General features: G+C 68.8%; 3 protein-coding genes across 8 annotated transcripts; 1 reads left to right on the top strand and 2 right to left on the bottom strand.

The window, feature by feature from the left end:
- Positions 1-288: 288 nt before the first annotated feature.
- On the bottom strand, positions 289-14,933 carry FMNL3 (formin like 3). The gene is given in 28 exon segments (XM_053967446.1): positions 289-846; positions 1,881-1,980; positions 2,079-2,190; positions 2,285-2,374; positions 2,463-2,564; positions 3,653-3,813; positions 3,894-4,023; positions 4,105-4,185; positions 4,311-4,379; positions 4,459-4,693; positions 5,717-5,919; positions 5,987-6,111; positions 6,474-6,542; positions 6,661-6,715; positions 6,717-6,905; positions 6,984-7,085; positions 7,197-7,346; positions 7,422-7,532; positions 7,613-7,687; positions 8,150-8,243; positions 8,322-8,398; positions 8,477-8,585; positions 10,250-10,402; positions 10,743-10,826; positions 11,869-11,945; positions 12,048-12,128; positions 12,208-12,291; positions 14,753-14,933. Coding segments are annotated over 27 exon segments (3,057 nt in total). The 5' UTR covers positions 14,900-14,933; the 3' UTR covers positions 289-846; positions 1,881-1,888.
- A 321-nt stretch (positions 14,934-15,254) lies between these two features.
- TMBIM6 (transmembrane BAX inhibitor motif containing 6) lies at positions 15,255-18,757 on the top strand. Its single transcript, XM_053967647.1, has 10 exons — positions 15,255-15,352; positions 16,663-16,764; positions 16,854-16,962; positions 17,058-17,178; positions 17,291-17,339; positions 17,464-17,561; positions 17,656-17,735; positions 17,843-17,943; positions 18,022-18,094; positions 18,196-18,757. Exons 1-10 carry the CDS (start codon positions 15,255-15,257, stop codon positions 18,217-18,219), a joined length of 855 nt encoding a protein of 284 aa, XP_053823622.1. The 3' UTR covers positions 18,220-18,757.
- A 95-nt stretch (positions 18,758-18,852) lies between these two features.
- On the bottom strand, positions 18,853-27,162 carry NCKAP5L (NCK associated protein 5 like). 6 transcript variants are annotated; one of them, XM_053967440.1, is made up of 13 exons: positions 27,089-27,162; positions 23,988-24,029; positions 23,787-23,893; positions 23,380-23,448; positions 23,233-23,271; positions 23,030-23,149; positions 22,829-22,942; positions 20,659-22,391; positions 20,430-20,583; positions 20,274-20,352; positions 19,906-20,190; positions 19,644-19,783; positions 18,853-19,294 (listed from the first exon to the last, which is right to left on the bottom strand). In XM_053967440.1, the coding sequence occupies exons 3-13, from the start codon at positions 23,886-23,888 to the stop codon at positions 19,058-19,060; spliced, it is 3,072 nt and encodes a 1,023-aa protein (XP_053823415.1). In that variant the 5' UTR covers positions 23,889-23,893; positions 23,988-24,029; positions 27,089-27,162; the 3' UTR covers positions 18,853-19,057. The 6 variants fall into 6 exon arrangements, with proteins under 6 accessions (XP_053823415.1, XP_053823418.1, XP_053823417.1 ...); XM_053967443.1 differs by having other exon boundaries at positions 23,787-23,890; XM_053967442.1 differs by lacking the exon at positions 27,089-27,162 and adding an exon at positions 24,560-24,653.
- Positions 27,163-27,277: the final 115 nt, after the last annotated feature.

Here is a 27,277-nt window from a genome sequence, read left to right as displayed (position 1 = left end):
TCCCAGTCCCCCACAGCCACCAAAAGTGGGGTGAACTGGGACCACCCCACACTGGAGTGGGGCTGGGGATGCAGGGGGCTCCCAGTTCCTCCCCAAAGCAGGTCCCCCTCTCCTTGATCCCACAGCTTTAATAACAGCACTGCAAAGCTCTGCCAAATGTCTGGTCCCTGCAGATCTCTGTGCCCCCTCCCTGACCCCCCCGGACACAGAACCTCTGGCCTGGGGAGGCTCCCCAGTCTCCTGGGCTGCCTCTGTGCCCCCACCACGTCCCCCAAATCAGGCACTGGCCATGTAAAAGACTCCATATATTTCACATGTACAAAAAGTCACTGCGGGGGGAGGGGCGGGGGGGGTCCTGGGGTGGGGGGCACCATCCTGCCCCTCTCCCGGTGCCCCCCCAGCTTGGCTTTGGTCCCTTTTTTTTTTTTTTTGGCACTTAGTGTTCACATCAGTGGTCAAAGTGTCGAGCGCGGCGTGGAGGGGTCCCTCTGGTCCCTGTAGTGGGGCTGGGGGCTCTGGGGCAGCGAGCCCCCCGGGGATAAGGGGACCCTGACGGGGAGGGAGCACCCCACGGGTCAGCTCCTGCTGCTGGGGCCCCACCACAGATGGGTGGGCAGGGAGTGGACTGGCTGCAGGGTCTCCCCGGGCACAGGGATGTCACCCGTGACGATGGTGGCACGGGGACATTTTGGCCCTGTTCCACGTGGTGTCAGGGCAGGACGGAGCCTCACTGGGCACTTGGGGGGCAGAGGGGGGGTGAGGAGGGACTGAGACAGCCCCAGTCCTCCCCTGCCCCCCAGTCGGGCTCCTTAGCCTTGCTTGGCTACAGGCGGATCCACCTTCGGGCTGTGGGATGGAAGGGACAGTCAGGGACAGAGCCAGGGACACCTGGCCTGGCCTGAGGGGGTGCCCAGGTGACCCCCCCAGAGTACAGGCACCAGAGGGTGAGTCCTCCAGGCACTGGCCTAGGACCCAGTATGCACTGGGATCCCCACTCTGGCCTCCAGCAGGGCACTGGGACCATACCCTGGCACCCAGTTTTGCACTGGGACCCTGCCCAGAACCCAGTAATGCACTGGGACCTTGTCCTGGGACCCAGTAGTGCACTGGGATACCAGCTTGGGATCCAGTACTGTGCTGGGATCCCATCTTGAGACCCGGTAGTGCACTGGGATCCTGCCCTGGGATCCAGTGATGCACTAAGACCCCACTCTGGGATCCAGTATTGCAGTAGGATCTGTGCTGGAATCCAGCCTTGCTCCAGGGTCCAGTGCTGGGATCCTGTGCCAGGGCCCAGCCTTACATGAGGATCCAGTACTGGGATCTTGTGCTGGGACCCAGCCTTACATCAGGATCCTGGACTGGAATCCTGTGCCAGGACTCCATGCTGGGTAGCAACATTTCATGGGGATCCAGTGCCAGGATCCAGCTCCGTTGGGATCCTGTGCTGGGATCCAGCCCTGCACGGGGATCCTGTGCTGGATCCAGCCCTGCACTGGGATCTTGTGCCAGGATCCTGTGCTGGGATCCAGCTCTGTGTTGGGATCCTGTGCTGGGATCCAGCCTTGCACTGTCTTTGGATCCTGTACTGAGATCCAGCTCTGTCTTTGGATCCTGTACTGGGATCCAGCCTTGCACCAAGATCCTGTGTTGGGATCCTGTGCTGGGATCCAGCCTTGCACCAGGATCCTGTGTTGGGATCCTGTGCTGGGATCCAGCCTTGCATTAAGATCCTGCCCCGATCCGAAGACTGGGGCACACCAGACACCCTGGGGTGACAACATGCAGGGAGGGGGGGTGCAGAAGGGGGCATGCGGGGTCAGGGGGAACCCAGGGGGATCCAGGTGGGATCCAAGGGGATCCAGGCATGCAGGTGGTACCTGGGCTCTTAACAGCCGGACTCGTCGTGGTGGGATGGGTCGCAGAAGAAGCGGGAGCCCCGCTTGGCCGTGCGGGCAGTGAAGGGGACGCTCTTCAGCGCTGCGGGGGCACGGGCAGGGGACAGGGGGGACAGGGACATGTCAGCCCCCATGACTGGCAGGGCCAGGGCGGGGGGCCAGGGGCCAAGGGGGCCGTACCGGTGATGATGTCCTCGATGGTGCCATCCTTGCCCTCGTACATGGGCCGGTGGTCCTTGGCCTGGCGCCGCCGCAGCTCCGCGATCAGCTCCTGCTGCTGCCACTTGTTCCGCTGCGAGGGAGGCACAGGGGGTCCGGGTTAGGAGCACAGGGGTCCCCTCTGTGCCCCCCTAACCCCAGCCCACCCCGTGCCTGCCTCCACTAACCTTCTCCTGCTTTTTAGCCTCCTGTGCCAGCAGCTTCTCCCGCATCACCTCCTCCTGCTTCTTCCGTGTCTCGTTTTCCTGCTCTGCGTCCTGCCGGGGCACACGGGTGGGGGGTGTCAGCTTTCCCCCACCATGGTGTCACTCGCCTGCAGGGTGTCCCCTCCCGGCCCCACCTCACCTTGTAAGAGTGGATGAACCGGACAAAGACCGGGAAGAAGACAGACGGGGGGGTGGTCTTGGGGCTCTCGCCGAAATACCGCACCACGGCGTTGTAGGCGTCCTGGCACGGGACCGGTGGTCAGGCACGGGCAGTGTCCGGCACAGGGGGAGTGCAAGGCATGGCGGGCATCACGCGTGGGCAAAGCAGGGCAGGAGAGCACACGGAGCGTGCACAGCAAGGTGTGTGTGACGAGGAATGCACACAGAGAATGCAAAGGAAGGCAGGAGTGCACAAGGGCCATGCAGAGCAAGGTGTGGGTGACCAGGTGTGCACGAGGAGTGTGCAGAGCCAGGAGCAGAACCAGGTGTGCAGAGGAGTGTGCAGAGCCAGGAGCAGAACCAGGTGTGCAGAGGAGTGTGCAGAGCCAGGAGCAGAACCAGGTGTGCACGAGGAGTGTGCAGAGCCAGGAGCAGAACCAGGTGTGCACGAGGAGTGTGCAGAGCCAGGAGCAGAACCAGGTGTGCAGAGGAGTGTGCAGAGCCAGGAGCAGAACCAGGTGTGCAGAGGAGTGTGCAGAGCCAGGAGCAGAACCAGGTGTGCACGAGGAGTGTGCAGAGCCAGGAGCAGAACCAGGTGTGCACGAGGAGCATGCAAGACAAGGTGTGGATGATGAAGAATGACATGGAGCATGCAAAGGAAAGCATGAGTGCACAAGGAGCATGCAAAAAAAAGGTGTGGATGGCCAGGTGTGCACAAGGACCATGGAGGACAAGGTGTGGATGAGCAGATGTGCATGAGGAGTGTGCAAAGCAAGATGTCTGCACAAGGACTGCATAGAGCAAGGTGTGGATGACGAAGAACGACATGGAGCATGCAGAGGAAAGCAGGAGTGCAAGAGGAGCGTGCAGAGCAAGGTGTGCATGGCTGGGTGTGCACAAGGACCGTGCAAGACAAGGTGTGGGTGACCAGGTGTGCACAAGGAGCATGCAAGGCAAGGTGTGGATGACGAAGAACGACATGGAGCATGCAGAGGAAAGCAGGAGTGCAAGAGGAGCGTGCAGAGCAAGGTGTGCACGGCCGGGTGTGCACAAGGACCGTGCAAGACAAGGCGTGGATGAGCAGCTGTGCACGAGGAGTTTGCAGAGCCAGGTGTGGCTGAGCAGGTGGTGCCCGTGGCTGGTGCCAGGCCGGGCGTGAGCAGCCCTCACCTCGGCCGTGCGCGCGTCGCGCTGCAGCCGCTCGAGCTGCCCCTCGCTGCCACCCAGGAAGCCGCGCAGCACCGCGCTCTCGTGCTGCCCGCACTCCCGCCGCAGCAGCTCCATGCCCCGGCCCAGCTCCTTCACATCCAGCAGCACGTTCTCCAGGGACACTGCAGGGACACGGGATGGGTCAGCGGCTGTGTGGGGCCGGGACAGCGAGGTGGGGCCACGGGCACAGGTTGAGGGGCACCTGCCGCAGCCTTCTCCACAAAGTGCAGCTCCTGCCAGAAGGTCGCCAGCTCTGGGTACTTCTCCCGCACCGTCAGCGCGATGAAGTGCAGCAGCGTCATCTTCCTGTCTGTTGACTTGGTGTCCAGGAGCTGCAGGAGGATTTGGGGAGGGGGTCAGGGCTGTGGGATGGAAACCTCGGGGTCCAAGGGAGCCAGGGAGGGGCTGCCCACCAGGTCCAGGCTCTGCAGTTTGAAGCCGTAGACCGCACCGCGTTTGCTGCTGTTCATGTAGTTGCCCAGCGCCAAGATGATCTGCAGGGGCAACGCAGCAGGATTGGAGGGTCAGGAGGGAGCGAGACCCCCACAGGATCCCCCTCAGCCAGCTACAGTGAGGCTGGAGTGAAGGACCCCCACCCAGCCCGTCCTCACATCCCCACCTCCAACATGTGCTTCAGCTTCTGGGACGACTTAACAGAGGCCGAGGCCGCGATGATGGCGTTGAGCTGCTGCAGGGGGACAGCACAGGGGGGCTCAGTTGGGGTTCAGGGTGCGGCGGGCCTGGTATCCCCCTCCCCAGCTCCATACCGGCGTCAGCATCTGGATGTTCTCGGCGAAGTTGCCGAGGAAGGCCATGATGGCCATGCGCTGCGGCAGCCGCTCCACCTTGCTGAACTGCAGCATGAACCTGTCCTCGTCCGCCAGCTCCTCCAGCGGCTTCCGCTCACGCTCGTACTGCCGCAGCGCCTTGGCCTCCGCCTCCGTGGGCAGGAACCGCATCAGGCACTCCACAAAATCCACCGGCAGCGTCGCCAGGTCGAACCTGCCCCGCACCGCAGTGTTGGGGGGGCAGCTCCCAGCGGTGCCCAGTCTGGGAACCCCGGATCCCAGCCTGGCTCCCTGCCACCTGCTTGGTCACCCTGAAGCACAGCCAGAGCCCCTGCACCCTGCCTGAACCTCTGTACCCTGCCTGTCCCTCCTGCATCCCAACCAGGCCTGCTGCACCCTGCCTGCACCCTCTGGACCCCAACAAGCCCCCCCTGCACCCCAACCAGTGGCCCTGTACCCTGCCTGGGCCTCCCGAACCCCAGTCAGACCACGTGCCCCCCAGCCAAGTCCTCTGCACCCCAACAAGCCCTTCTGCACCTTGCCTGGCTCTCCTGTCGATCCCCCTCCCTCTGGCCAGACCCCCTGCCACCCAGCAAGCCCCTCTGCATTCTAGACAGTCTCTCTGCACCCTGCCTGGCACCCCTGAACCCCAAACAACTCCGGCTGCACCTCTGCCAAGACCCCCTGTACTCTGCCTAGGTCCCCTGAACCCCAAGCAGCCACCCTGCCCCCCAGCCAGCCCTCTTGAACCCTGCCTGTCTCTCTTGCATCCCAACCAGGCCTGCTGCACCCTTCCTGCACCCTCTGGACCCCAACAAGCCCCCCCTGCACCCCAACCAGTGGCCCTGTACCCTGTCTGGCCCTCCTGAACCCCAACCCGACCACTTGCCCCCCAGCCAGTCCCCTTGAAGCCTGCCTGGTCCCTCTGCACCCCAGCTGGCTCCCCTGTGTCCCAACTGTTCCCACTGTACCCCAACCAAGGCCCCGTACCCTGCCTGAAACCCCCACACCCCATCCAGACCCCCCTGCACTCTGAGCCACTAGAACCTCAGCCAGACCCCCTGTCCCTGCTAGCCCCTCTACCCCTTGCCTGGCCCCTCTGCACCCCAACCAACCCCCTTGCACCCCTACCAGCCCCCTTGAGCCCTGTCTACCCCCTGCACCCCATTCCTGACCCTCCCTGCCCCATTTCTGGCCCCCCACCAGACCCTGTCCCCCCCCCCAGCGCAGCCCATACGTGTGGATGGCCCGGCAGATCTCGTCGGCGCTGCGCCCGGCCTTGCGCAGGGTGATGGCCAAGTTCTTGGCACGGTTGGCCTCCAGCAGTGTCACCTTGGTGGCCACTTTCTGCGCCGCCTTGCTCTTGGCACACACCAGGTCCAGCGCCGGGCCCTGCGCCTTGGTCTTGAACAGCTCCTCGAAGCGCTCCAGGTCCAGGTCCTGGGGGGACGAGGGGGGTCAGAAATGGGGCTGGGGGTGCCCACGTGGGGAGGGGTCCTGGGCTCACCTCCAGCACGCGCTCGTCGTCCAGCTCGCTGAACACCGTCCCGCTGATCTGGCTGGGCTTCAGCGCCGTCCAGTTGAACACAGGCAACCGGAATTTGGTCTTGATGGGCTTCTTGATCCGGATGGCTGCCAGCGGGGTGGGAGCCAGCTCAGCACCCCCGGCGCACGGGGACATGTCCTGAGCCCACCCTGAGCCACCCAATCCCCATGCTGGGGTCCCTGAGCGGGTGTTCCTTGAGGATTGCAACCCCAGCACCCTGGTGCCTGCAACCCTTCCCCATCCCTTGTCCCTGTCCCCACAGTTCCTCCCTGTCCACACAGTCCCTACACCATCCCTGTCCCCACGGTCCCCACAGCCTTCCTGTCCCCTGTCCTTGTCCCCACTGTCCCTGCACTGTCCCAGTCCCCACGTCCTCCCTGTTCCCTGTCCTTACAGCGCCCACACCCTCCCTGTCCCCGTCCCATGGTCCCCCCTCATCCCCACGTACCTGAGAGCCCCACGGTGAGGGCGATGGAGGGTGAAGCCCCGGGCAGCGGCGGGGCCGGGGGACACTTCCCTGTGGAGCCATCAGAGGGTGAGACCCCAGTTCTGGGGACCACCCAGCACCAGGGACCTCCCTGCCTGGGAGCCCTCCCACCCCTGGGGACACCCCGCTTTGGGTGCCCCCTCCTCACCTGGGAGCGGGGGCGCGGGGGGCGGCAGAGGGGGAGGCGGGGGCGGCGGGGGGGGCCGCGGCTTCCACGGGGGGCAGGACCGGGGGTCGCGGGGTCTCCTCCGAGGGCTCCGGCTGCGGAGGCGGCGGCTCGGCGCTGGGAACCGGGGGCGGCTCGGACCCGTAGTGCCGCCGGAAAGCCTCGTCCTTCTCCTTGATCATCCTGCGCAGCGTGTGCACCTGGTGGCTCGTGTGCTCGTAGGTCTCCTGGGGACAGCGAGCGTCAGCCCAGGGGGATCGGGACCCTTCCCCGCTCCCGACAGCCCCTACGGCCCCCCAGCACACCTTGACCACCTCCAGCTCCTTCTCTCGCTGCAGCAGCTGCTTCTCCAGCTCCGCCACCCGCATCATGTTCTCGTTCTCCAGGTCCAGCAGCTTCTCCGTTAGCTGGGGAGAGGGACACGGCTGTGACAGCAGCTCAGGGACGGCCCTGGTGTCACCACTGATCTCCCTGGGACCCAGCAAGGAACATCCCCGCATCCCCCCGTGCTCACATACGTGGGACAGGTGCTCCTCCAGCTCCTCCACCTTCTCCAGGGCCACATTCTTGGTCTCGGCATCCTCCAGCAGCCCCCCAACGTCGAAGACGTTGTCCAGGTACGCCTGGATCTGCACCTGCAGCTTCTCGCTCTCCGTGTGCCTCGACTTCTGTGGGCACGAAGGCAGCGTCAAGGATGGGGGGGCCCCCCAACACAGTTCCCCTGACCCTCGACCCCCCCGTACCTGCAGGAACTCCTCCAGCCCCAGTTTGGTGAACTCATACTGGAGATGGACGCGGAAGTTCATGTCCTCCACCGAGTGCACCACGATGTTGATGAACTGCATGCAGGCCACCTGCAGGCAGGGCTGGTGTCACCAGGAGTCCTCCTGTCCCCCCAGAGAGCCTCCCCCTCGCCCAGGACAGGGTGTCCCACCATGAAGTCGATGCTGCTGTCCTCGTTGCGGAAGTATTCCATCAGCCGCTCAAAGCGGTGTTTCTCCTTGCACACCTGAGCAGGCAGAAATGGGGTTAACCTGGCGTGGCCCCCCCAGCCACTGACCCCCCCCCCCATCTCCTGGACTCCACTACCCTAATCCCAGTCTGGTCCTGGTGTTCCCAGACCCCCCATTCCTCATCTTCCCTGATCCCTCCATCCCTTGCACTCCAGACTCCCCTTTCCAGCCTGGTCCTGGGAACCCTAGTGCCCCCATCCCAGCCTTCTTTTGTCTCTTGGGGTTCCCCTCATCCCAGATTGCTCCTGGGGACCCTGGTGCCCCCATCCCAGCCTTCTCCTGGGATTTCTCCCATCCCAGATTGCTCCTGGGGTCCCCAGTTCCTCCATTCCTGGTGTCCTGCTCCCCAGTCCCAGCCTGATTCTGGTGCTCTCCATTCCCCCCATCCCAACCTGGTCCTGTCTCCCTCTAATTCCCCCCATCCCAGCCCAGACCCGCTGTTCCCACTCCCCTCGTACCTCCTTGAAGTTGTCGAAGGCCGCAAGGATGATCTCGTGGCCGCCCCTCACCAGGCAGACAGCCGCCAGCAGCTCCAGCACCAGCGCCTTCATCCTGGCCACAGCGTCACCATCAGTGTCACCCCCAGCCAGCTCCAGGACCCCCGTCCCACCCTGCCAGACCCTCCCTCACCTCGGGTTCTTGTTATTGAGGCTCAGGGCGATCTCATTGACAGCGTGGGGGTGAGACATGACCAGGTTGAAGCCGTACTGTGGGGATGGAGAGAAAACGGTGTCAGCTGTGGTGGCACCGGTGACAACGGTGTCCCCACCGTGAGGTGACAGTACCTGGTAGTTCATGATGGCCCGAAGACACATGATGCAGAGGTGGACGTCATCCTTCTGGCTCACCAGGCGCGAGTTCTTCAGTGCCCTGCGGCTGGGCAGCGTCCCGTAGCTGCAGGACAGGGCACACGGTGAGCGGGACCGTCACCCACCGGCGCTGCACCGATGGGGGGAACGGAGGGACGGCGTGGGGACGGCGTGGGGACGGCGTGGGGCCGGCGTGGGGACGGCGTGGGGACAGTGTGGGGAAAGCCGGGATTCCGGAGGGGCAAAGGCAGAGAGAAGCGGTCGGAGGGCGACAGGGACAGAGTCGGCAGAGGCGGAGCGAAGCCGCCGCGAGCGCTGGGCTGGCCCCGGGCAGCCGGTACTTACCCGGCCGGCGGGCGAGCGGCGAGGCGGGCACGGAGGAGAGAGAGAGAGAGCACAGCCAGAGAGGGGCACCCCGGCCCTGGAAGCAGAGACGGGGTGCATTACCCCGGGGCGCGGGGGCAGAGCCAGAGCAGGGTGAGCGGAGCCGCGGGGGCAGAGGACAGGCAGGACGGCAATGGTGACACAGCGATGGCAGTGCCAGGGCTGCATGGGCTGGCAGGGCGGGCACAGCGCGCGAGGCAGAACAGGACGTGGCACGCGTGGCACGTGCCGTGGCACAGCCACACCAAGGGAGAGGCACGGCCTGAGCTCCAGGCACCGCGTTTGTGCCATGCAGGCGATGGGCATGGCACGGGACAGGGCGGTGAGCGGCACCAGGCACGATGGCACGAGCCGTGGGAGGACAGCGCTTGGCACGGCACACACCACGGCACACCAGAACACACCATGGGACACAGTACACACCACGGCACACCAGAACACACCATGGGACACAGTACACACCACGGCACACCAGAACACACCATGGGACACAGTACACACCATGGCACACCAGAACACACCATGGGACACAGTACACACCATGGCACACACCACAGCACACTGGCACACACCATGGGACACAGTACACACCATGGCACACACCACAGCACACTGGCACACACCATGGGACACAGCACAGCACACAGCACACACCACGGCACACAGCACACACCACGGCACACAGCACACACCATGGCACACACCACGGCACACTGGCACACACTGTGGCACACACCGTGGCACACCAGCACACACCATGGCACACAGCACACACCATGGCACACACCATGGCACACTGGCACACACCATGGCACACACCATGGCACACACTGTGGCACACACTGTGGCACACTGGCACACACCATGGCACACACCATGGCACACAGCACACACCATGGCACACAGCACAGCACACAGCACACACCGTGGCACACAGCACACACCATGGCACACAGCACACACCATGGCACACAGCACACACCATGGCACACACCATGGCACACACCATGGCACACAGCACACACCATGGCACACAGCACACACCATGGCACACACCATGGCACACACCGTGGCACACCAGCACACACCATGGCACACAGCACAGCACACAGCACACACCATGGCACACACCGTGGCACACCAGCACACACCATGGCACACAGCACACACCATGGCACACACCATGGCACACACCGTGGCACACCAGCACACACCATGGCACACAGCACACACCATGGCACACACCATGGCACACAGCACAGCAGGCAGCAAGCAGCAGCACCGTGGCCAGCCCGAGCCCTGCGGCAGGACGTACCCCCATGGCAGGACGTCCCCCCACAGTGGGACATCCCCCCGGGCACGTACCGTAGGGCGGTCTGGCGGGCAGAGCGGGCCAGGCTGCTGGTGAAGGGGGCGGGCAGGGCGCTGGGGTGCTGCAGATCCTCGATGGACCTGCTCCAGGAGCGCAGCCTCTCCAGTGCGCCATCCTCGCCGCCTTCCAGGCCCTCAAAATCCAACCTGGTGGGGGGACACGCGCGCAGCGGGGGGCACACTGCTTTGGCGGGGGGCACACGGCTCCAGCACAGATGCAAGCACTGAGGCAGGGGGCAAGTGGGTGGTTGCGGGGTGGGGAGAGGCACGAGGGTGGCCCTGGAATTCCTAGAGCAGGCAGGGAGGGTCTGAAAGCCCCGCGTCCCTCAGCAGCCCGATGTGGACAGGCCCCTGCCTTAGGGGTGATAAGGGACCGAGCAGTATCAGCCGTTGGCAGCAGGGAGCTGCCCCAGCCACCTGGAACTTCCACACTCCCCAAGGACTCCCTGGATCCCCCCTCACCCGGGGACCCCCCGACCCCACTCACATGACGGCGCACTGGGCGAAGGACAGGTAGTTCACCAGCACGTCCAGCCCCTTGTTCTCATCATTGAGGAACTCCCGCACCCACCTGCGGCACCAGGCACCCGTCAGAGCCCGCAGGAGTCGGGGACCCCCCCCCAGCACAACCCCCTCCACCATGGAGACCCCCGTCCTGGCACAGGGGCGGTGAGGGGACGGCGGGGGCACTGCAGTGATGGGTGCAGCCCCTCCGCTATCAGCGGTGCCAGCGCCAGCGCGGGGTTATCTGAGGAGTGCAGGGCAGGGAGGGCTCGGGGTGGGTGGGAAACGGCGCTGCACCCCCACCCTGGGAACCTCGCGGGGAAAGGAGGGGATTTCGGGATGCCCCGACCCTTGGGAGGGAGTTGGGGCGCACTGGCGAGGTGCTGTGCCCAGGGGCAAGGACGGGGTGGGGGTGCGCGGGGTGGGGGGCTCACCCAGGAGCACCGGGGGTCCCCAGGACTGCCCACAGCCGTGCGTCAGGGAGCCACGGGGGCCGCGGCCGCCCCTTTCCTGCCGCCGCCAGCCCCTCGCCTCAGCCCGTTTCCTGTCTCCGGCTGCTGCTATTTTGGGTCCGTGGGCTGGGACGAGCGGGGCCGGCGGCGGGGAACAGCCGGCACGTGCACGAGCCACCCCGGGCACGACTGTGCCACCGGGCACCCGCCGCTGGTGTCCCCAACGCCCCCGGGACGGCCCCGTCCCGCCCGAACCCCCCCCCCACCCCCCCGCCCCGCGCGGCTCCGGGGCATCCCGGGGCGGGTCGCGGTGTCACCGGCTCGGGGACGGTGCCGACCGAGCCCTCCGGTCGGTCGGGAGGAGCCGGCCAGGATCTGGCCACGCTGCCTCGTTCAGGGCGTCATCGCCGGCCCATCCGCCCCGGCATCCGCCCCCGGGACCTGCCCGCGGGCCGGGGCAGGAACCGGCCCAGTTCCTGCAGCGCCTCCGGCTTCCCCTGCAGCTGTGTGGGGCTGGAGAAAGGACCCCGCAGCCCCCCCGGGACCCCGCGCGCCATCCGGAACTCTGCACCCCACTCCACGGCTCTGCGCCCCCAGCCTGGACCCCACAACCCCTCCCTGGGACCCCACAGCCCCTCCCCAGGACCCCACACTCACCCAATGTGGTTCGTCCTCAGGCTGATCTCCAGCTCACGCAGCACCTTGGTGGACTCCTGCACCCTCCTCCTGAACTTCTGGGGGCAGAGGAAGGCTGAGCCGTGCCCCCCCGGACTCCCCAAACCCCCCAAGGCTCCCCCAAAGCCCCCAAGGCTCCCCCAAAGCCCCCAGCCCCTCACCTTCCGTGTGACACCCGGCTCCAGGAAGCTGCGCAGCTTCTGGATGTAGGCATGGGGTGGGCTCTTCACCTGGAACCGCTCCTGGGGGCGACAGAAGGCTGGTGGTGACACTGGGACAGCAGCAGAGCCCCCAGAACCCCTGTGGGCCACCCAGCCCCACCTGGTCACAGATGAGGTCCCACTTCTTCTCGTTGTCATACTGGCGCAGCAGCCGGGCTTTGTCCGGGGGCAGGTTCATGGAGCTCTGGGGACAGAGGGGGGGGGTGTCACCCTGAGGGACATGGGGACAGTGCCCCCCAAGGGGCACCGAGACCCATGGTACAGCCTGGGTGGCCCCAAAAAGCACCCACAGCACAGCCAGGGTCCCCTCTAAGGGCACCCTGACCCGTGACATAGCCAGAGTCCCTGGCACCAGGATGCACCAGCAGGCACAGATGTGGCACGGGCACAGCAGTGCCACTGGGGCCACGCGCCAACCACCAGCGGCACCAAATCTCCCCATCCCTGACGCATCCTTCCTGTCTGCACCCGCTTCCGTGCCACAACCGCAGACTCCGCTCCCGACCGTGGCACGGGGCCAGGCACCGGTGCCAGCTCCCCAGGACACCGGACACGAGGCCCGGCACCGGTGCCAGCTCCCCAGGACACCGGACACGAGGCCCGGCACTGGTGGCTGCTCACTGGGACACCGGGCACAAGGCCAGGCTCCGGTGCTGGCCCAGGGAAGACCCCGGGATCCTCAGTGCGGGATGTGGCACAGGACAAATGGGGTGCCACAGTGGGCACCAGGGATGCCAGAGGGCCTGGGACTGCCCTGGTGGGCAATGCCACCCCGGGGAGAGATGCCAGCTCATGTGGGCGATGTCACCCTAGTGGGAGATGCCACAGCAGTGGGTGATGTCACCCTGGTGGGTGCTGCCAGCCCAGCTGATGATGCCACCCTGGTGGGAGATGCCCCCCCCAGTGACGCAGCTCGGGGTAGCCCCATTATCGGGAGCCGTCACCGTGGCTGCTCCACCCCCCCCATGTCAGCACGGCCCTCCCTGCTCATCCCGATCCCACGGGAAACCGGGACAGAGCCTGGGCGAGGCCAAGCGCCCCTGGGCAAGGGGTCCCGCAGGTTCCCACGAGACTGACCACCAGCAGAGACTGACCACCAGCACGGTGCCACCAAAACTGCCCCCAGAGGGGCACCATGCCCTCCCCAGAGGGCTGCGGATATTCCCCTTTGGCCACCAGTAAAATCCCGGGCCTCCCTGGGAATGGAGGCGGGAAGGACGCACAGAGACCCCGGGTGGGGGCGAGGGGCGCCCGCGGGGGGCTTTGAAGCGCGGCCGCCCGTCCCGGCGTTCCCGCCGCTCCGTTTCCTGCCTTTGTGGTGGGAGCGCGGCCGCTCCCGGCCGGGCACTTCCTCCGCCGTCCGCCCCACCGGGAGCCCCCATGGCTATCCCGGGGCTGAATCCCACCGGGAAACCGCGGTACCGGGGCTGGAGTCCGCCTCCGGGGCTGGGGGGCTCCGGGGCGGATCCTCGCCTCCGGGGCCGCCGGACCTCCATCACATGATGGAATCTTTTCCGCCCCCGGCAGCAGCCGGGACGGCACCGGGCGCTGCCGACGGCCGCGGGGACATTTTGGGGGAGGCAGGTGCCGCCACCCTGCAAAGTGACCCCCCCCCCCCCCCCCCCCCCCTCCCGGCACCGGTGTCGCCCGGCAGGACGTGTCCCCCTCCCCCGGCACAGGCCCCGCGGAGACCGGCGGCCGCATCCGCCCCGCGTGGGATGCGGGACGGGCAGCGCTCGTCACCGGCGGGACGCGCCCACGCCGGGGCTGCCGGTGCCCCCCGGTGCCCCCGATTTCGGCTTCCAGAGCCCCGTGGGACCACACTCGGCATTTCCTGCCCGCCTGCGGCTTCCGCTGGCGGTGGCTCCCACCGGGATGGCGGGGCCGGTTGCCGGGGGGCACCGGTGTCACCCCGCCAGGGTGTCCTCGCGGTGTTCCCCTCCCAAAACAAAGCCGGCGCCGCGGAGGGACCACCGGGACGGCTCGTGGGCCACCCAAGCGCCGGTGGGACGCCTCCGCGGTGTTGGTGGTCCCGGTGGCACCGGGGGCACTGCCGAGCCACGTCCCGGGGCCGCGGTGGCAGCAGGGTGGCCACCGCCCCGGCTGTGACAGCGGACTGGGAACCGCGCAGGGCACCCGCGCCCACCGGGAACCACTTCATCCACCGGGAAACCGGGAACCCCCGCACCCAGCGGGGAATCCCAGCCCTGCGGTGCCCCGCAGCCGCGGAGGAACCCGACTGCAGCCCCGCGCGGTGCCCCGACCGGACTTTCTCGGCTTTCAAAGAGTCCCCGGGGCCTCAGGGGCTCCCGCGGTGGCACCGGGAGTGGCGTCACCCCCGGGGCTGTCCCGGGTGGGGTGTTCCCCGCGGCCCCGCGGCCACTGCCCATCCCCGCGGGCACCGGCGCTCCCCGCCCGCCCCTGGCGGCTCCGGGCGGCGGTGCCGTCCCGGCGGTGCCCGGTGCCCGCCAAGTGGTCCGGGAGAGCGCATGAAGAGGAGTCCCGGGGAGGGATGAACCGGGAGGGGGGGTGGGGGGCTCAGCGGGAACACCGACGGAGCGAACGGGCGAAGTGCACCGGGGGCACATCGGGAACGGAGGGAGAGCACCGGGAACTGGGGAGCGCGGCGGGGGTCGGCCTCTCACCAGCACTAGGGCGAAGCGCTCCTCCAGCTCGCAGGGCTCCGGCATCGGCATCTTGCCCGGGGCGAACAGTCCGGCTCCCCCCGGGGCCGCCGGTGTTCCCGGGCCCCGGGGCAGCGCCTCCCCGTCCGCGCTCTCCACGTTCCCCATCCCCGGCCCAGGCACCGGGGGGCGGTGGGGGAGGTTCAGCCCGTCGTGTCCGGCGCTGCCACCGCCTCCCGGTCCCGCCCCGCCCGCCCCGCCCGGTCCCGCCCAGCGCTGCCCGTGCGCGGCGGCGCCGCCAGGGGGCGCCCTCCGGGGCGGCGGCGCCACCGGAGGGCGCCCGAAGGCCGGCAGCCAGCGGGGCGCTCCGATTGGCCGCGCCGCGCCCGCGCTGACCAATCAGCGCCGCGCTCGCGCGCGGGGGCGGGCTCTGCTCGTCCAACGGCGGCGCTCGGGCGCGGCCCGGGCCGTGACGGCGGCTCGAGATCAGCCCCGCCCCCGGGCGATGACGAGAGCCAATGGAATGAGGCGGGAGGCGGGACCATGCGGGGTTTCAGCCAATGAGCGGCGGGGGCGTGGCGCAGAGCTCGCGGCCTGGCACGGACGGCGGACGCGGCGCAGGTGCGGGCGGGGGGCGCGGGCGGGGCGGGCCCGGGGCGGCCCCGGGGGAGCCCCGGGGGTCCCAGGGCGGCTGCGGACCCCGGGCGACCCCCCACAACACCCCCGGAACCCGCCCCGAGCGGCCCGCGGGGGTCCCGCCCCCACCAGGCCCCGTGGAGGGGGAAGGGGGGGGGGGGGGGGGCCCGCGCACGGGTTGGGCCCCGGGGGTCTCGGCCCGGTTCTAACGGGAGGATCGAGGGGGATCCGAGGGGCGGCGGGGCGGGGGAAGGGCCGGGGCAGCGCCGGGGCAGCGGATGGGTAAAGGTCGCTTGGAGCCGACAGGGGCGGCAGCAGCGAAAGCGGCGCTGGGGGCGGGGAGGGCGGCTCGGGGCCCGGGACCGGCACGCAGCGGGCCCTGCCTGCTGAAAGCGCCGGTCACTGGGGCCGGAGGGGCTCACCCCGGGAAGTGGGGGGCTGTCACACGCCGGTCACACACAGCCCCGCCGCCACACCCCGCCGGGGACTGTCCCCATGGCCGCAGCTCCTCCTCTGCCTTGCCCTCTGCCCTGGGGCTTCCCCAGGGCCGGGTGGCACCGGCCCGGGGGTGGCAGCGGTCCAGTGCCGCCCTGTGTCACTGTCCCGGTGCTGAGGTGCGCCCTGTGCCCCCCTGGGCCGTGCCGGTGTGGCACCACGGGGCCCTTCTCCTGCGCCCTCCTCTCCGCCAGCGCGGCTGCTTGGAGCGTCCAGCCCGCTCCCTGTGGGCCCTGCTCTGTCCCCTCCATCCCTTGGGGACAGCTGGCTCATGCCACCGGCTGGGCAGGTCTGGCTCCAGCAGGTGCCAGAGGGGACAGAGCCGGCCGAGCCGGCTGGACCAGGAGGAGGAGGGCGAGGAAGATGAGGAGGAGGAGGAGGAGGAGGCCCTGCCGGGAGCCTCCCGCTGCCAGAGCCACCTCTGGGGACGTCATTACGGGCACTAATTGTCACCTGGCACAAAGAGGTTTCCAGCTGCCGGCAGCGCTCCCAGGGCTCTTCAGGAGCTCCCCTGGCCTCGGAGCAGCCCCGCTGCAGGATCCCTGCGGGCTGCCCTGGCCTCGCAACAGCCCTGCAACAGCCCAGGGCCCCCTGGCCTCGCAACAGCCCTGCAACAGCCCAGGGCCCCCTGGCCTCGCAACAGCCGGCAGCGCTTGCACCAGCTGGACAAGGAAAGCTCCGGAGCCCCGGCAGCTCCTGCCGCTCTCTCCGCAGCTCCTGGGCTCTCACTCGGCTCCTGGGGGAAGTTTGGGAGCTTTGGGTGGGCTCCAGATCCTTCCTGACCCCGCTTCCCCTCGCAGCTTGCAGCCCTGTGGAGCGGCCGTGGGCCCATCCCAGCCTGGCACCATGAACGTCTTCGAGCGCAGCATCAACTTTGATGCCCTCTTCAAGTTCTCCCACATGTGAGTGGCACACAGGCAGGGCAGGGGGCTCGGGGGGGGGGCTGTGCCAGCCCTCCCTGCCCACCTCACCACCCCCTCCTCACCCACAGCTCAGCCTCCACCCAGGAGCACCTGAAGAGGGTCTATGGCAGCTTTGCCATCTGTATGTTCGTGGCAGCTGCGGGCGCCTACATCAACGTGGTGACCCACCTTTTCCAGGTGAGGGACCTTTGAAGGGCTGCAGGTGGCACCCCCAGCCCTGCAGCACCCGGGTGAGGCGATGCCCAGCCCTCACCTGTCTGTCCCTCTCCCAGTTTGGGCTCCTGACTGGCCTGGGCGCACTGGGGCTGATGGTTTGGCTCACGGCCACCCCTCACAGCCGTGAGACCGAGCAGAAGAGGCTGGGGATGCTGGTTGGCTTCGCCTTCCTCACGGGTAGGTGGGCACTGGGACTACCCCCACATCCCATGGGACCCCAGATCCTGCAGAGGGGCTGGATGAAGCCCCCCCAGAATGGCTCTGGTGACACCCACTTCTGTCCTTCCAGGCATCAATCTGGGACCCCTCCTGCAAATGTGCATCTCCATCAACCCCAGGTAGGGGAGACCCCCCCACAGACCCCAATCCCCCACCTCCAGCTGCCACTACAGACCCTGTTCCCCCCTCCAATGCCCCCCAGCTGCCCCCAAAACCCTCTGACCCCCTTCTCTTTGCCCCCAGCATCATCCCCACTGCCTTCCTGGGCACTGCCACCATCTTCGCCTGCTTCTCGCTGAGCGCCCTGTACGCCCGGCGCCGCAGCTACCTCTACCTAGGAGGTGAGAGGGGCTTTGGGGAGGGCTCCTGGGGGGCTGGGGACCCCCTGTTGGGGTGGCTCTCCCCACACCTGGCCCTGACTCCCTCGCCCTGCAGGTTTCCTGCTCTCTGGCCTCACCCTGATGCTTCTCTCCTCTCTGATTAACGCCTTTGTGAGATCCACCTGGCTCTTCACGGTGAGTCCCCTTGCAGCTGCCGCCCCACGTGCTGAGGGTGGACAGACAGACGGGTGACGCCAGCAGGGAGGGGACTGTCCCCACCTGATGCCGCTCTACCCCCACAGGCCAACCTGTACGTGGCTCTGATGATCATGTGCGGCTTCGTGCTCTTCGACACGCAGCTCATCATTGAGAAGGCGGAGAGCGGGGACAAGGATTACATCTGGTGGGTGCTGGGGACACGGGGGGGGTGACACAGGGGACAGGGTGGCCCCCACTGAGCATCCAGCCCTCCCTCTCCCAGGCACTGTGTTGATCTCTTCCTCGACTTCATCAACATCTTCCGGGAGCTCCTGATGATCCTGGGCATGGCCGAGGTAGGTGAGGGGCCCTGGGCAGGGCAGGGGGACGGAGCTGCCCCGTGGCGTGGGGGACAGGGACAGAGCCCATGGTGACCGTGGCCACTCTCCTCTTGCAGAACAAGAAGAAGGAGAAGAAGTGAAGCGGCTCTGGGCCGAGGCGGAGCCACCCCTGTGTCCCCATGTCCCCTCCTGTCCCTCTCTGTCATTAAAGGGGCTGTGCTTTGCTGCTGAGGAAGCAGCCAGAAGCTTTCGCACCTCGTGGGTTTTTCTCTCGTTCAGCTTTTTTTTTTTTTTTTTTTTTTTTTTTTTTAAATTAAAAACCAGCCAATCTGTGGATCCTGCTGGACTTTGGCTCCCCCTGGTTTCCCCCGGCCTGTGGCCCTTGGAGTGGTCACCCATGTGTCCTCTTTCCTCGGAGGTTTGTCCAGCCCCACCTGGGGTGTTACCCTTCCCCGGGAGGCCGTGAGGCCCCAAAACCAGCCCCCGGGGGGTTGTTGGTGGGACCCCCCCCTCAGCCAAACTCATTGGTGGAGCCTCCCCTTCAGCACCAGTGCCAAGAAACGAAGGTGTGCTGGGAGGGGGCCGTGGGGACACGGCATTCCCAGCGCTCCCAGTCCCGCCATCTCCGCTCTTTGTACACCGGGATGATTCAATAAATCGCTCAGACTCCAAACTCTCGTCCCCCGTGTCCGTCCGTCCATCTCACCCTCCATCCTCACATCCCCCCGTCCCTCCCCGGGGGCACGGGGACACAGCGGCTGCACCACCACGTATATAAATAACCCGGGCTGGGGGGGCGGCTTTATTGAGTTAAAAACCCATGGGCGGGGGGGGCTGTACAGGGCCATAGCACCATCGGAGAGAGCCGGGAGAGGGAGCGGCACACACCGGACACTCCCAGCCCGGGCAGCACCGTCAGAGCAGGAGCGGGAGCAGCGGGGAGGGGGTGGAAGACGTGGGAGCAGGGCCGGGGGCGGCTCAGCCCTGGCTGCCGCAGGAGGAGAGGCTGTCGTAGAGCGAGTCGCTGAGGGACTCGGAGTGTTCCAGCCCGGCGGGGCCGTGCCCCCCGTCCCGGGACCGCGCCTCCGTGCTGCCCTCGTCCCCCACGTCTGAGGCGCTGGGGGTCCGGCTGCTGCTAGTGCTCAGGGCGGGGGGCAGCGGCGGGGGAGCCTCCGGGGATGCCCCCCGATGCCCCGCCGGGCTGCACACGGGGGTCTGGGGAGGGACAGCGTGGGCAGGGGGGGCTGCCTGTGGCACACAGCCGCATCTATCCCTCCCCCGTGGCGGGGAACCTCTGCGACCCTCCAGGGCCACTTTAAATCCCCCCACCCTCACCGCGGGGCACATGAGGCAAATGATCACAGAACTCTGGTGAGTGTTCCCCCCTCATCCTCTCCCCATGGCTTCATCCCCACAGCATGGGCAGGAGGGTCTGGGGTCCCTCTGCCGGGGTTTTGGGGCCCTGCTCCAGAGTTTCAGCGTCCTTACTCTGGAGTTTTGGGGACCCCACCCCAAGGTTTTGGGGTACTCCAAGATTTCGGGGGTCCCCATAACCAGCCCTTACCTGCACAGGCCGATGCAGCCCCTCCAGCCCCCCGGGGGGGCACACGAAGGGGTCAGCAGCACCGCAGGCTTTGGCGTTGGGGAAGGTCCAGTTCTTGCTCTGCTGGACGCGCCGCGGCTTCCGGGCGTCATCCCCGGTGTCTGCGGGAACAACGGGGGGCAGCGCTGACCTGCAGGGCCCCCACGCCCCCCATCTCCCCACCGCGAGCCCCCGCTGCACCTTGACGAGGGCGCACACCGGGCACGGAGGGGGCGACACCCACCTTGGGGTGCGGCGCGGTGGCCGTGCGAGCTGGGGGGGCCCGGGAGGCGGCAGCCCGGAGCGCTCCGGTGTTTTCCCGGCACCAGCAGCTCCTCGGCGCTGGGCACCTCCCGCTCCAGCGTCCGGGCCTTGCGCGGCACTTTGGTGACGGCGGCCGGCACGGCCCCGGGCAGCGGCTCGGGGCGGCCCCGCGGTTTGGGGGTGCTCTTGGCGGGCACCCCCCCGTAGTCGGGGGGCGGGAAGGTCCCGATCCCGCTGTCCAGTGTCCGCGTCAGAGACCCGCAGGCTGCGGCATAACGGGAGGGGTCAGTGCCGGGGAGCCCACTCTGGTGCCCCCTCCCCGCCCTAACCTCCCCGTCACCCCCTCACCGGCGAAGTGCTGCGCCGTCCCCGACTCGGACAAGCTCTCGTCGGACGGCAGCTCATCCCGGAGCCCCACGTCAGGCACCTGCGGGGATGCAGAGGCTGAACGGCTGCGGGGTCCCCCCCCGAGCGGAGGCCTGCGGGACGCGGCGGGGTCCTCACCTTGTCCGAGGGCTCCCGCAGGTGTCCCACGATGCCGTTGCGGGGCGGGCGGCAGAGCCGGGGTTCTTTGGCGTCGGGGGGGACCCTCCGGAGGTCACAAAGCTCCCGCTTGTGCTCCAGGCGGGTCTCGTAGGGGACGTCCTTGCCGTCCACCCTGAGGGGGAGGCAGCGATCAGGGGGACACCCCACCCTCAGCCCCCACCCCGAGGGGACCCAGGTGGGAGCTCACCTGTCCAGCAGCTGCTGCATGAAGGTCTCGGCCGTCACCTCCTGGTACATGACAGGGAGGGGGCCGGGGCCTCGCGGGGGCCCGCGGGGCCGCCCCTTCTCCAGCGCCAGTCCCTGCAGGAACGCGTGCTCCTCCCGCAGCGCCTTCCGCAGATCCTCCGCCTTCTCCATCAGCTTCGAGATGTTGAGACTCTCGGCTTCCAGCTTGCGGGCGGCCAACTTGACCTCTCGGCGAAGGGGCGCGGGGGTCCCAGCCCACTCTCGCCCTCGCCCGCCGTCCCCGCGCCGGCTCAGCGCCGGCAGCTTGCTCCGCCGCAGCCCGAACCAGCTCGCCAGCCCCGCTGCCTTGCCCTTGGCCTCGGCGCCCGGCGCCCGCTCCTGCCCCTGCAGCCGCAGCACGTTCTCCTCGATGCCCTTCATCACCTTCTCCTCGATGGCCGAGTGCCCCGCGGCGCTCGGCGCCGGCCCCGTGGGCTCCGCGGGGTCTGCGGGGGTTTTGTGGGGACCCCCGGCCGCCTTGGCGCCCGCTGCCTCCTCGCCCCGCGGTGCCCCGGCTTTGCCCGCCTTGGTGGGCAGCTTGGTGGGGCTGCCGTGAGGGCTGCGGGAGGCCTTGGCAGGGGGCGTGGGGGGGGTCCGAGAGGGGGTCCGGCCGGTGCTGGGGCGGCCCTTGCCCCCCGCCTTGCCGGGGTCCCCCATGGAGCCGGAGGAGTAGCAGCGGGCCAGGGGCTCCGCGCCGTGCGCTGGCTCGGGGTGCTTCAGGCTGCCCCCCAAACCCCCCCGGGGCGGGGGGCGTAGCTCGGCCCCATAGCCCCGTTCGGGCCGCCCTGGGCCGGGCGGCTCGCGGCCCTCAGCCCCCCGCAGCTTGCCCAGGGCGGCCAGGCGCTCCTTGAAGGGCAGGTAGCCCGCTTCGGGGGGCTTCTTGCCAGGGCGGCGGCAGGGGGCCGAGCCCCCCGTGCCACGGCGAGAGCTGGGGGGGGAAGCGGCCGCCCGCTCCCCGCCGGCCACGGGTCCCGGTGGCCCAGGGGGCTGCTCGACCGCCTCGAAGGTGCGGGGGTGGGGGAAGGCGGGGGGCTCGGTGGAGCCGGGCTCCGGGGCGGCATCGGGGGATGGGCGGCGGCTGAGCACCGGCGAGGCCTCGGGGTGGGCGCCGCGACAGGGGATCTTGGAGGGGTGGGCGAGCTGGGGGCTGAGGCGCAGCCCCCCGGGGGGGGGCGGCAGTTTGAGCACCTTTGTTGGGGAGGGCAGGGGGTTGGGGACCCCGCCGGGTGAGAGCGGGGTGAAGCCCCCCTCGGGGCTCTCCTCGCCCGGCGCGTAGAGTCCCAGGAAAGCGGGGTGCTCCCCGCGCCGCTGCCGGGGGGGTCCCCCGGGGGCTTCCCCATTGCGCCGGCAGCAGCCCCCCCCCTCACCTCGCAGCAGCCGCTCGGCCAAGGCGCTGAGCAGAGCCCCCCGCGGCGGCCCCCCTTCCTCGGGAGAGGAGCAGGGGCTGCCCTCGGTGCCCCGCCAGCCCCCTGCAGCCCCCGGCCCCCGCAGCGGGCAAGGGGGCCAACCCAGGGCAGCGCAGGGCTCGGGGGAGCCGGGGGAGGCCGGGGCGGGTCCCAGCAGCGGGTCTGTCTCCTCCAGCTTGCGCAGCACCTCCAGGATTTGGGCTTTCTTTTTGAAGAATGGGGACAGGGCATCCAGGGGCGGGGCACCGGGGCTGAGCCCAGGGCTGCCCGATGGCACTGGTGGCAGCACCTGTGGGGAGGGGGTACCATCACCTCACCAGGTGAGCGCCTGGCACTGAGCCCTCTGGTACCAGAGGGGGACACTGGAAACACAGAGAAGGACCCAACAGGCTTTGGGATGGGGACATAATGGGGACAGGGACATCTGGGGCAATGGGTTTTGGAGCCAGAGACATCGCAGATGGAGGGGCTTGGGGAGGTGGACACCATGGACTTGGAGAGGTGACACCACAGGGACCACAGGGACCCTGCTGAAAGTGCCATAGGCACTTGGATGGGGACACCACAGATCCGGGGAAGGGGACAGAACAGGACACCGTGGGCCTGGGGAGCCACGTCACAGGCCTGGTGACACCACACACTGGGAATAGACAATGGGGAAGGGGGTGACACTGCCCAGAGAGGGGGACGCCAGGACAGGAATGGGTTGGGAACACCGGTACCCACCTCAGGCAGGGACAGACAGAGGCCAGGGAGCAGCGGGGGGGGCTCTTGCTCAGCAGAGCCTGGCTGGGGGGTGACCGGGACATCCGGGGGCGCTGGCACCGGGTGCAGCGGCAGCTGGAGAGGAGAGAGGTGCTGGGTTAAGCTCTGGGGGGGCTCTGCCCCATGCCCGCCCCCCCAGCCCCGATGCAGCCCCAGGCACACCTGGGGGAGGGACCCAGTGGAGAGCTGCAGCTTCTGCTGGAACAGGTCGCTCAGCACCTGGTTCTGCCGCTCCAGCTCGAAGACGCGTTTCTTCAGCTTGATGCACTCCTCACGCAGGTCCTGGCCGGGGTGTGGGGGGTCAGCCGGGACCCCCGGAGCCCCTCAGCATCCTCCCAGCCCCCTGACTCCCTCCTGACACCCACCTTCTGGTTGAGCAGTGCCTGCACCACGTGGTTGGCAACCTGGGGAGGAGAGGGGAGGTCTGGGGTGGGGCACAGGGCACACGCAGCCTCCTGGCCCAGCACACACGTGGGCACACGTGTCCTGCGTGCGTGGCTGCTCTCCAGTACCTCGTCCAGGCAGCGTTCATATGTCTCCCGCTGGTTCTCATTGGCCTGGGCCAGGGCTGAGTTCTCTGCCTAGAACAGAGCAAGGACAGCTCAGGGCACAGCTCAGAGGACAGCTCAGGGGACACAGCGGACACCCCCGTGGCACCAAGCAGACCCTCTGTCTCCTGGTGGGACTCAGGGCCACACATGGCAGGATGGGGCTACCCCAGGAGCAGAGGCACACGAGGGCCATGCAAAACTGGGAAGTGCAACCCACCACCATGGTGTCCAGACTGTGGCTCCGTGGCACTGGCCACGGCTGGCTCTTGGCACTGGCTGCACGGTGGCTTCAGTGGCCACGGCGGCCTGGTGGCACCAGCCACAGCTGCCCGGTGGTCCCGTGTCCCGGTGGTCCCATTCCTGCATACCTCCAGCTCCCGCAGGCGCTGCAGCAGCTCGTGGCTGGTGCCCGTCTCGCCCAGCGCCGCCGGGCTCCCGGCTCCCGGCGCCTCGGCCACGCTCTCCGACATCGCTGCTGCGGGGGACACGCATCACCACGGGGTCCCTGCTGGCCCCTGGCCGGTGGCACCCAGCCCGAGGCACCCCTGCACAGCCAGGCCCTCTCTTACCTGGCTTTGGATGTCCCCAGCCCCGAACCTGTGCGGTGTCACCTGCCAGGGAGAACGGGGCTGAGCAGGGGATGGAGCCTCCAGGGCCGAGTCCTGACCCCTCCGCACCAGGAGCCGCCGGGACCCCTCCTGCTGCCCCCTCCCCGGTGGCACTGATCAGCCCCGGGATGCACAGCATGCCCGGGACCGGGACCAGGACCAGCCCTGGGGCACCGGGATGTGCAGCACCACTGGGACCGGGACCGGCATCAGCCCCGGGGCACCGGTGTGCCCCAAGGACCGGGACCGCCACCGGCACAGGGTCACGAGGATGCGCAGGACCACCGGGACCGGAATCGGCACGAGCCCCGGGGCACCGGGATGTGCAGCACCTCCGGGCTACCGGGATACGCAGCATCCCCGGGGCTGACCCCGGCCCCGGGGCACCGGGATGCGCAGCCCCGGTGCACAGGACCCCCGGCGTTCAGACGGGCCCCCCCCCCCAAACGCCGCACACCCCCCGCTCCACCCCGGGCTTCCCCCGCCGCCGGTGCCACTGCGTCCCTGCGCTGAGCGCCGGCCCCGGCCCGTACTCACGCCCGGGGCTCCCGGTGGCGCCGCCGGTCTCGGCTCAGAGCGGCCCTGGGGCCGGTCCCGGCGACGGCGGCGTTTCCATCCCGGCCCGGCCCGGCCGCGCTATTGTTGGGAGGCGGCGGCGGCGGCTCCGCCTTCCCGCCGCGGCCGGGGAGGAGCTGGGATGGAGCCGCCGCCTCCCCCGGTGCGCGGCTCCGCCAGCGCCAGCCCCGGGGAACCGGCGCTGGGGCCCCCGGGAGCCACGGCACCGGCACACCGGGAATCACCCCGGGAGAGGAAGCACAGGGAATCCCCCCGCGGCACCGGGCGCCGCCGGAGGGACAGGGCAGAGCACGGAGGGATCCCCGCAGGGCATCCCGCACCCTCTGGAGGGACAGCCCGGAGCCCCGGGACCCCTCCGGGAGCCCCCCGGGGCGGCAGGCGCGGAGCCGAGCCGTGACCCCCGGCCGTGGCCTCCACCCCCCCCGCCCCTCGAGGGTGAGGTTTGGGGTTTTGGGGTTCACGCGGGGCCGCGCGTCCCCGGTTCACCCGGACCCCACGGCACCGCGGCGGGGAGGGGCGGGGGGCTCGGCAGGACGAGGGAGACCGGAGGGGACAAGAGGAGGGTTTGGGGGTGATGCGGGGGGACAAGAAGAGGGTCCGGGGGTGATGGAGGGACAAGGGGAAGGTGTGGGGGGGGCACGGCCAGACCTCGCACGTGCTGTCCCCGTCCCCTGCAGCCCGTGGGGCGAAGCCACGCGGGTCCCTGTGGTCCCCATTGTCCCTGAGGTGCCCGTGGGCCCCTCGCCTGCCCCCCGCGCAGGAAGCGGCCCCGGGGCCGGCGGCTCCGGCTGCGTCACGGGGGGAAGTGAGGCTCTGTCTGGAGGGGAAGAGCAGCCCGCGGCCCCCCCAAGCCCCCGGCGGGTACAGCCGGGGGGGGGCCTCGACAGATGGACAGCGCGGCCATCCCCTCCCCCAGCGTGGGGCCCCGCGGGGGCAGCGCGAGGGTCCCTGTGGGGAGGGGGACACGGCTCCGGCACAGCCAGGGCCACCCGTGTCCCCTCCCCAGTACCCCCAGTCACTCTGTCCCCGCTGCCCCGGGCACGGTGGGGACAAGGCACGTGCCCAAAGCCCCAAACCGCAGCCCAGGACGTGCCAGCGTGGCTGTGACGGGCTGGCCCTGGCCTGCCCCATACCAGGGCCCCTATGACGAGCCCAGGGACAGGGGTGACAGCCCCGAGTGTCCCCAACCCTGCTGAGCTGTCCTGGGGACAGCCAGGATGCACTGGGCATAGCCCAAGGACATGGAGTGACAGCCCCGAGTGTCCCCAACCCTGCTGAGCTCTTCTGGGGACGGTCCAGGGACAGCCAGGATGCACCAGGGACAGCAAGGACACCCTGGGGACAGCCGGGATACACCGGGGACAAGTGGGATGTGCTAGAGAAATGGCCTCGGGGTGCGGGGACACATCGAGGACAGCTGGGACTCGCCAGGGACACGCAGGGACAGCCAGGGATGCGGTGGGGACACGAGGGACAGTCAGGATGTGGTGGGGACAACAGAGACACACGCAGGGGACAGCTGGGGTGTACTGGGGACACTGGGGACCAGCGGGTGGGATGAAAGACAGTGAGGGACACCCCAGGGACACCCGGGATGCAGTGGGGACACTGAGGACACCGCAGGGAGAGTCAGGATGCAGCGGGGACATCAGGAATGCCTCAGGGAGAGTCAGGATGCACTGGGGACACCGGGGACACCCCAGGGACAGTCCGGGTGCAATGGGGACACTGGGGACACCCCAGGGACAGTCCGGGTGCAATGGGGACACTGGGGACACCCCAGGGACAGTCCGGGTGCAATGGGGACACTGGGGACACCCCAGGGACAGTCCGGGTGCAATGGGGACACCCCAGGGACAGTCCGGGTGCAATGGGGACACCGTGGGACACTGGGGACACCCCAGGGACAGCCGGGGTGCAATGGGGACACTGGTGACACCCCAGGGACAGCTGGGGTGCAATGGGGACACCCCAGGGACAGTCCGGGTGCAATGGGGACACTGGGGACACCACAGGGAGAGTCAGGATTCACTGGTGACCCTGGGGACAGCTGGAATGCACTGGGGACACCCCAGGGACAGCTGGGGTGCAATGGGGACACTGAGGACACCGCAGGGACAGCCGGGGTGCAATGGGGACACTGGGGACACCCCAGGGACAGCCGGAATGCACTGGGGACACCCCCAGGGACAGCCAGGACGCAGTGGGGACACCTCAGAGACAGCCGGGATGCTCTGGGGACAGCGGGGACACCCCAGGATGCACCGGGGACAGCGGGGAGAGCCGAGGACACCGCGGGGATGCACCGGGGACGTGCGGAACACCACCGAGCGGGCCACCCCCGCCGCTCCCCCGGGCTCAACCCCCACCCTCCCACGGCACGATCCGGTGCCCGGAGGCCACGGATGCCCCCCCCCCCCGCCTCCGGTGCTCCCGAGGAGCGGCCCGACCCCCCGGTCCCCCCGCCGCGGAGCGACCGGACTCACCGGGGGCTACGGCGGGGCCAGGGCCGGGGCCGGGGCGGCATGGCCGGGGCTGGGACCGGGACCGGGGCGGGACCGGCGGCGGCGGTGACGTCATGGCTCCACCGGGCCGGCCCCGCCCTGCGCCCCCGCCGCCGCCAATCCGCGCCCCGGGCACCCCCCCGAATCCCCCCTTCCCGTGAGCCCCGGAAC

The sequence above is a fragment of the Vidua chalybeata genome, chromosome 30, assembly GCF_026979565.1.
Source record: "Vidua chalybeata isolate OUT-0048 chromosome 30, bVidCha1 merged haplotype, whole genome shotgun sequence".
NCBI lineage: Eukaryota > Metazoa > Chordata > Aves > Passeriformes > Viduidae > Vidua > Vidua chalybeata.
This window is presented reverse-complemented; position numbering and strand designations above follow the sequence as displayed.

Coding starts and splice junctions, on each gene's coding strand:
- TMBIM6 (XM_053967647.1), top strand. CDS start 15,255: ATGAGGCGGGAGGCGGGACCATGCGGGGTTTCAGCCAATGAGCGGCGG. Junction 17,179..17,290: donor TGGCTTCGCCTTCCTCACGG/GTAGGTGGGCAC, acceptor CTGTCCTTCCAG/GCATCAATCTGGGACCCCTC. Junction 17,340..17,463: donor TGCATCTCCATCAACCCCAG/GTAGGGGAGACC, acceptor CTTTGCCCCCAG/CATCATCCCCACTGCCTTCC.
- NCKAP5L (XM_053967440.1), bottom strand. CDS start 23,888: ATGTCGGAGAGCGTGGCCGAGGCGCCGGGAGCCGGGAGCCCGGCGGCG. Junction 22,392..22,828: donor TCTGTCTGTCCCTGCCTGAG/GTGGGTACCGGT, acceptor CCCTCCCCACAG/GTGCTGCCACCAGTGCCATC. Junction 20,353..20,429: donor TGCGGGAGCCCTCGGACAAG/GTGAGGACCCCG, acceptor GCATCCCCGCAG/GTGCCTGACGTGGGGCTCCG.